At 45.7% G+C, this 8070-nt stretch overlaps 1 protein-coding gene across 1 annotated transcript; it reads right to left on the bottom strand.

The window, feature by feature from the left end:
- Positions 1-956: 956 nt before the first annotated feature.
- NCL (nucleolin) lies at positions 957-7950 on the bottom strand. Its single transcript, XM_009323574.1, has 14 exons — positions 7847-7950; positions 6967-7252; positions 6488-6631; positions 5917-6099; positions 5609-5692; positions 5203-5338; positions 4674-4810; positions 4069-4195; positions 3715-3848; positions 3217-3352; positions 2962-3113; positions 2308-2434; positions 1631-1860; positions 957-1444 (listed from the first exon to the last, which is right to left on the bottom strand). The coding sequence occupies exons 1-14, from the start codon at positions 7922-7924 to the stop codon at positions 1365-1367; spliced, it is 2034 nt and encodes a 677-aa protein (XP_009321849.1). The 5' UTR covers positions 7925-7950; the 3' UTR covers positions 957-1364.
- Positions 7951-8070: the final 120 nt, after the last annotated feature.

Below are 8070 nucleotides of genomic sequence, written 5' to 3'. Positions count from 1 at the left end.
GGAATCGATATGCAGAGGTGGATTCATCAGCGTTTGGGGGGCTGCGAGGACTTTGCATGGCAATAAAAAACATTCCCAGTGTTGCTACACTATGCAAGGAAGGCAGAGCTCTCCGCCACCACAGCCAGAGCCGAGGCTTAAGGTCACTGCCCGCCAGCCGGGAAGCAGAAGCCTGCAGGAGGACAGGCCGGCAGAGGACCTTTCGGTGGGACACGGGCAGTTGACATTTGAGCCTGCAGGTACCTGTGCCCAGGGGAGGCTTGAACTGACAGCGAACGGGCCCTGCAGCCAATACCGCCCGGGTTAAACCAAAACAGCAGCTGCCCCCGCGGCTTGTGTGCCCCTGGTGCTTTCTGCACCCACGTGCTGCAGCCACTCAAGAGCAGCATTGTCCCCTCACAGCTGCCGCTGCAGGACACCAGCCAAGCGCCTGGCTAGAAGAAGAGGCCAGCAGCTACTGCCGAGGGACCTAGCACCTCCATCATCCCCACTCTGGTGGAGGCAGTCACCCTCACCAAGCCCAAGGAATGTCAGAAGGCACGTTGTTTGGTCAAGGTGGCAAGCACAGTCACTGCCCCCGACCCCATGTTTCAATATATTTGTTTCACACTTAGGGACGAGTCAAGAGAAGAGGAGACAATGCCTGCAAGAGTGTCACTGAGGTGCAGGGCCTTGGTACAAGATCCAATTTACTCTTTTTTTTTTAAACAAAAAAGAAAAAAAAGCAATTGGCTAGCATGCAACATACACCTTCCACACAGGGCTTACCTCAGCCATCGTATTCCTCTCCCCCGCTCCTTCCGGCAAGCACCCTAAGCATAGCACACGTACGTTGTTGGGAGCTGCAGGGCAGCAGCAGGACACTACCTGCTGCCTCTGACATTAACAACCTTAAGAGAGAAAAGGCTCAAGACAGACTATTTCTCACAGCCCTGCTTCATTTAGCGGCACAGAAGTAACACGAACCAGTTTAGGTCCTTTAATCTGTCCAAGACAGGGTGCTGAAGCACAAATGATAAAACATTCTGCATTTTTACAGCAAAAATGCTACAGAAGTTTATAGGAAAAAAAAATATTTTTGTACATGGGTAAAACATTATAAATTCAAGACAACTCACAGACAAGGGCTAAACTCCCACATCTATCGCTCATTTTTTAAAAAGTTCATTTGAATAGGCAAGCAGTCAAAATGGCTTGCTCTCTCTTCCTTGAAATGAAAATTGTATCTTCCAAGTGGCTCACAGTACTGCTTCGCATCTTGGAATGTCCTCCGAAGGCTCCGCCAAGATAAAAGGAGAATAAAAACCCCCGGAGTCCTTTCAGATAGTCTCAGAGAGCAGGAGAAGGGAAAGAAAAGGGAAAGTTTATTCAAACTTTATCTTCTTCCCTTGTGGCTTGTGATCTCCACCTCCTCCTCTGCCTCCTCGGAAGCCACCTCCTCTACCTAGAAAGAAAATTAGGTCAAGAAGCAAAAGTTACAGGTATCCATGCACAGATACCACTGCCCCTCCAAACCCATCCCGATTCACATCGAGCACACTGTGGCAGCACTACGCCATGATCCCAAGAATGGCCTGGGTTCAATTTTTAAGCACGCCCCCTTAGAACGGCAGCACTTGTTCTATCTTACCTCCAAATCCTCTGCCACCACCCCTGCCACCAAAACCACCTCTTCCTCCTCGGCCTCCTCCTCTGCCGCCACGACCACCAAATCCACCGCCAAATCCGCCGCCACGTTGAAATTCACCCTTTGGCTTAGCAAAATCAAGGATCACTTTGTTTCCATCTATCTCTCCGTCCTCCATGGCTTCTTTAGCTGCTTTGGCATCTTCTGGGGAGCTGAAGTCCACAAACCCAAACCTAGGAAACGGGTTAAGAGCAAGACAGTCAAACTCCACAAGCTGCAGCACCACCTACAGGTACTCGATAGCAATCCCTTCGGAAACAAACGCCTGCACTTCCGCAGCCACGCAGGGATCAGGACCGCGTTACTTGTAGAACAGCAGTGGCTCATCACAACCGACGGGGAGCCCCATTGTGAGTCTGCCAGTACTGAACAGTTAATATTCTTCTCGTGCGAATCCATAGGCTGCCACGGATTTGTTGGCAGGAAGGAGCTCATTGAGAAGTGAGCATGGGCTGCCATCTACGAACAGACCCAAAGCTGTAAGCTTTTCTCTGCTTCCATGCAACTTATTAGCTTCAAAGAATCTCCTGCATGAGCATTAGAAACCCTGCACTGCATAAATCAGTTAAAGGGAGGCTTTCTGTAGCAAGTGAACTAACCCCAGGTGACGTTTAACATACCCTTTAGATGATCCAGTGTCTCTGTCTGTGACTATTCTAGCACTTATAGAGCCTTCAAATGATTCTCTTAGTGTCTCCTCTGTGGTGTCCTCAGAAAGGCCTCTGACAAACAACGTTTTGCTTTGTTCTACAGAAAGAGAATACATTCAGAGATCATCGTGTCTGAGCAAGGCAACCATCAGTTTCTTAACATCACATCCAGCTTGCACTACTGGCTCCTAGAACAGCTCACAGGGCTTAAGGGGTTTGTTTTGAAGTAACAGCTCAGGCACTTAAAGTCCTTCAAAACTTTTTCAGGACTGCAGTTCAAACCTGATGTCAAAGTATCTCCATCAGCCAACCCGGTATTGTCAGAAGAATTCTCCCCCCCGCCTTTTTTTTTTTTTCTCTAAATAGATGCTTGCATCTTATCAATAGGGATACTAACTGTACAGACACTGCTGGATCAGCACTTGACTATCTAGAGGACTTCGGCAATAGTTTCATCAGCATTTCAGATAATCAGTCATCATATCCAGCACACTCGCTTACAATGCAAGTCTTTCACTCCACAGGCATACTTTTTTTTTTTAAAAAGCAGCCCTAAGTTTGCATGAATGGTACCCTCCTGCCACGGCTGTCTCAAGATCAAATGATCAAACATGGAACACTTACGATTAAATCCTCCTCTTGCATTCATGTTCCCTTTCTGCCATGCTGGCGAACTGAATTCCAGTCTGATTGCTCTGCCTTCAATCTCTGTGTTGTTACAGGAGTTCAATGCCTCTTTGGCATCCTCAGCTGTGGGAAATTCTACAAACGCATACCTATTTGGAGAGGAAGATTTCAGTCAGCCTGGGAGCACAAGGAATCTGCGGAGGCAAGTCATTCGCAATGCCAACTCAGAGTCAGGAGAAAGGCACAACATACCCTTTAGGCCTGCCCTGGTTGGTCTGTGGCATCTTGATGGAAGAAGCTTTCTTAAACAGTTCTTGGAGAGTCTCTTCTGAAGCAGCGTATGAGAGGTTGTTGACAATTAGGGTCTTTGATTCCCTCTCTCCACCTCCTACGGAGAAAACTCAGTGCTGTAAGTGCAAGTCTGGAGAAGGAGAGCTCTCTTCCTCTAGGCCCATCCTCCTCTCCAGGGCGAGAGTGGTTGTTGCTCCATCCTCACCCCAAGGTGAGGCACAAGGCTAAGTGCAACACTGTTTTGTTCACCTACACTAGTTATCCCCCCTTGTCTGAAACATGCAGCAGAGGCATGAAGTGCTTAAGATGCAGAGCACAAGTCAGGCAAAAGGTCCCTTCCTGGCATATTACAGTTTTCCTGCAGTGCTTCAAGTTGCTCTGTCCCTAGCAAACTTCTGAAACAAGTGGAATTAAATCCTAAATGTCATTTGCATGCACGTTATTGGTCTGGGAAAGTACCTTTCTGATGTTCTTGATGGCTCTTCTCACCAGTGAAGTCAATGACCATGGCACGACCATCAATCTCTGTGCCCTGCTTCTCCTCCAGAGCTTTGTTTGCCTCAGCTTCCGTTTTAAATTCAACATAGGCCATCCTACAGCACAGAAAAGAACATAAGCAAATGCCTCCTTCCAGGAACAGCTAAGTTCATGAGCGGGGGGGAAAGGATGTGGAAGAAAAATGCTTCCAAAATTAGCGTTTTCAGTACACCTAATGCAGCAGGTCCCTTGAGGTAGCTTAAGGACACGAGCTTATCAAAATATGCCAAGAGTCTGAGGAACAGCAAACATCCAACAGTCCTCTCAGCTACATACCCTTTGCTGTTCCCCTCCTTGTTCATTACTATTCGGATTTCTTGTGCGTTCTCAAACACCTCTCTCATTTCATCTTCAGTTAAGCGGTAGGGCAGATTCTTCACAAACAGTGTTCTAGCATCTCTCTCTGCAAAGAGGAAAAAGTTACTTTCACACTACCAGCTGAAAATCCCTCATCTACACTGCCAGTTCAGTGAGAACCGGAGTGAGTTGATCCAGCAGAAAATAAACCACAGTAAGCATTAACATTTTTAGAAGCTGAAAAAGCAACTATTATGACAGTTAATTAGGCTGCCATTGTACTTCTCTTAAGGGCATCAAGTTCAGAAAACAGGTCCTAAAGCTTCAGGAAGAGCCACATTTCCTCCTCAGACCCCCCAGTATGCACTATTTCTTGGGATCACATTTCCAGATATACTAGTCTGAACTTGCCTATCCGTATGTTAGCATTTGAGAAACTGTTTATGATATAGAGCCCAAACCAGGAAGATCTGCCTTAAAAAGAGCAGAAGAGCAGCCATCAGTAATACCGCAAGCCTGCTCCAAGGCCCAACCATGGCAACTCTTCTTTGATGTGCGCAGGTATTCAGAGTTGTAGGCCGTACCTTTCTTATTTTCTTTAATTGTTTCCTTGCTCTTTGCTTTTTCCAGCTTGATTTCCAAACCCATCAACTTCTTCCCATTCAGCTGGAGGGCTTTATCCAGATCTTCAGCAGATGAAAAGTCTACGTAGCCGAATCGCCTGAAAGAAGAGTAACCTTCCTATTTAAGCTGATCTCTCTCTCTAGTAGCAGAGAACACAAACAGAAACCCAGAACCAGAGAGGTCCCCACTGGTCAAGTTACAGTGTTAATAAAATAAATGCTAACTGGCCCACATAACCAAAACAACAGTAGAGAACAACGGCTCTGTACTGAAGTGGCAGCTCTCCCTTTAGGGAGATGCTGTCTGAAAAAGCTGCAAGCCAGGCAAGTATTATACCCTTATCAGTACCGTGCCTCTTCCAGCTTCCATATGCTAGCAAGCAACCATCCCAGCATCTTAGAGGGAACCAGCACCAGCAGTTACACCTCTCCAAACAAATTACTGCCAATTAAAAGAAATAAGCAGCAAAATTCTACTGATGGAACTCACTTGGAAGCACCAATTCTGACATCTAAAACGTCGATGTTCTTCTTCCCAAAAAATTCTTTGATGCCAGTCTTCAGTTCTTCATACTCCTTGGTGGGGACCAAATTTCCCACAAAGAGGGAGAAAGCTGAAGTGGGCCCTTTTACTGAAAAGATAATCAAGTTGGTTGTTGGTTTTTGTTTTTTTTTTTTTTTAAGGCAATTAAAAGAACTGGAAGCCAGACTCCAGACAGCTTTAGCACATCAGTTTCTGCTCAGAAGTGACATCATGCTTCAGTATTAAGTCCCTTATAATCATCATTTGTGCTGGAAAACACCCCACTTGGCATCCTGTCCCTTCACAGTTATGTGCCAACAGTCCAGTAACAGTCCGTCAAGCAAGCACTGTTTGATGATCCCACACCACCTACCGTCTGTTTTCTTTTTCTTGGCCTCCGGTGCACTCTTATTGGCCATTTCTTTCTTCCTCTTTCCAGGTGCCTCCTTGACAGGTTCTGTGATAGAGAAGAAACAGCAACACTGAAATAAAAGTACAAAACAACTTTTCCTATACTGGATCATTACAGGAGCATTAATCTTTACACCAGTCATACACAAGACCTCCTCTTGTCACTACAGCAACTGTTCCTCAGCCCAAAAGACCACGACAGACAAAGATTTTGCTCAGGCATCTTTCCTGTTATTAGAGAGTTATGGTCTCAAAAACATTTAAACTCACTTTCCTCCTCACTTTCCTCCTCAGCATCCTCTTCATCCTCCTCCTCTTCATCCTCCTCCTCCTCATCATCCTCCTCATCTTCCTCATCTTCAGAGTCTGCCTTGGCTTTCACTGGTGCGGCCTTTGCTGGAGTAGGTTTCTTCACCTGAACAGGGGTTGTGTCCATGGCTTCATCCTCAGACTCTGAAACAAGTTGAGCACAAGATTTCAGACACATTAAAGACTAAGCCCCTTTTGACACTAAGAAAAGAAAATCTTGTGAAGTAAAATAGTGGTTTTCATGCCTCCTCAAGTTTGTATGTTCTCAGGAAAGGAGTTTAGTTTGTTTATAGTCTTTATAAAAAAGAAGTCTTACTAGCAATAGGGAAATAAACACCCGCTCAGCCACATCTGATGGACACCAGTAACCAGCTAAAACCAGCTGGGCACTAAATGGAGACACACACACACACACTCTGCATCACTCCCACTAATCCATTAAGTTACTCTAGTTCCCTAAAAGTGCTTATTAGTTTAACATCAAATTTTTTTTTTTTAAGAGTCAGACAAAGTTTTCCTAAATCCCACATACCATCATCTTCATCATCATCATCATCATCTTCCTCCTCGTCTTCAGATTCTTGCTTTGCTGGCACAACTGCAGGCTTTTTGGCTGGTACTGCTGCAGGCTTTTTGGCCGCAGGCTTCACAGGCATTGCCGGTTCCTCTTCCTCATCTGCAACAACAGTACAGCAAGGGTTTACCTGTACCACTCAGCCTTCAAACTTTACTAGTAAAGTACTTCCCCCCACCCTGCCCAAGATTTTGGCAAAGTTCAGGGAAGAACAATCAGGAAACTAGAAGATGCTGCATGTAATGCAGCAGCAGCCCAAGTTCTCCTCCAAACTTTGCTGATTCCCCACCCTTCCTTCCTCACCACCTTTTAATCAATGAATCCCCCTCTCAAAAGTATTAAATTATACTGAACTTTCAATACTCAAATTCAGCGACTTGATTGGACAAGCTTTAGCCTTATACAAGGACGAACACATTATTTCAAAAGTAACTTACCAGAATCTTCTTCCTCTTCCTCCTCCTCATCATCATCATCTTCCTCATCATCTTCATCTTCCTCCTCGCTCTCTTCCTTCTTGGCATTCTTTCCATTTTTCGCTCCTTTGGTTAGGACGGCAGCCTTTTTAGGTGATGGAGCAACAGCCTTTTTAGCTGGAGTAGCCACGGCCTTCTTGGCAGGTGTAATTGCCTTTTTTGCAGGAGTAGCGGCCTTCTTTGCAGGGGTAGCAGCCTTCTTTGCTGGCGTAGCTGCTGCTTTTTGTTGTTTCTTCTGAGGGACCATCTGAAATACACATTTGTGTAAGACTCATGCTGGCCCTTTAAACTACTATTACTTCAATGTCAGACAAATATATAGCAACTGCAATCTCAAGCATATCCTTCTGACAGACTCAGTTTCTGTTGAATGACCTTAACTGCCTATTCTGTTGAATTAATGAAGCTCAAAACCAGCTTTTTCATGCTTTTAGCTACTTATAGAACATTAAAGCATCTCCAAATTGCCTGGTCCTGAAGCCAGACCAGTGACCTCTCTAGGAGCATTCAGTAGCTTGAAATTTTTAGTCTTGCATATTATTTGTGCATGATAAGTCACTTATTGCTGATGCTCTACTAGAGTAATTAATCATCCACTTGCTCATCAGTACTAGGAACAGCTTCCAGCAGTCCTTCCCAAGCCTGAAGTACAGACTTCGCAGCTAAGCTAGTTTTCCCCAGGTTGCTCTCTTCTTATGAAACACAGTCTATTCTTTAGCCACACTGACAGATGCCAACTGTTTACTGATGTTGATGCTCTGTCACGTACTATGTACCCCCCAACCCTCATGACACTTTTCTAACACGTCCATCCTTTTGACTTCATTTCTAGCTTGATCACCTCTTCTCCACTGCTTTCCTCTAGCTCAGAGGACTCTTCTTCCTCGCTTTCCTCGACCTTTTTGGGGGGAGGAGCCATTTTTTTCTGTTTGATCTGATTCTTGGGAGTCTGAAAGAGAGAGAGAGCTGTTAGGCGGCGTTCATTTCGCTGCGCGGGAGCGAGCAGCGCATTTACGCTCCGAGGCACCCCAGCCACCTGCGAGCGCTCGCACCGGCGGACAATTG

The sequence above is a fragment of the Pygoscelis adeliae genome, unplaced genomic scaffold (assembly GCF_000699105.1).
Source record: "Pygoscelis adeliae isolate BGI_AS28 unplaced genomic scaffold, ASM69910v1 Scaffold245, whole genome shotgun sequence".
Classification (NCBI taxonomy): Eukaryota; Metazoa; Chordata; class Aves; order Sphenisciformes; family Spheniscidae; genus Pygoscelis; species Pygoscelis adeliae.
Note: the sequence above shows the minus strand (reverse complement) of the source record. Positions and strands in the feature narration are given on the sequence as shown.

Excerpts from the sequence above, each read along its gene's own strand:
- NCL (XM_009323574.1), bottom strand. The coding sequence starts at position 7,924 with ATGGCTCCTCCCCCCAAAAAGGTCGAGGAAAGCGAGGAAGAAGAGTCC. Across the intron at positions 4,196-4,673 it reads AATTAAAGAAAATAAGAAAG|AGAGAGATGCTAGAACACTG; the intron begins GTACGGCCTACA and ends TCCTCTTTGCAG. Across the intron at positions 1,445-1,630 it reads TGGTGGCAGAGGATTTGGAG|GTAGAGGAGGTGGCTTCCGA; the intron begins GTAAGATAGAAC and ends TTTTCTTTCTAG.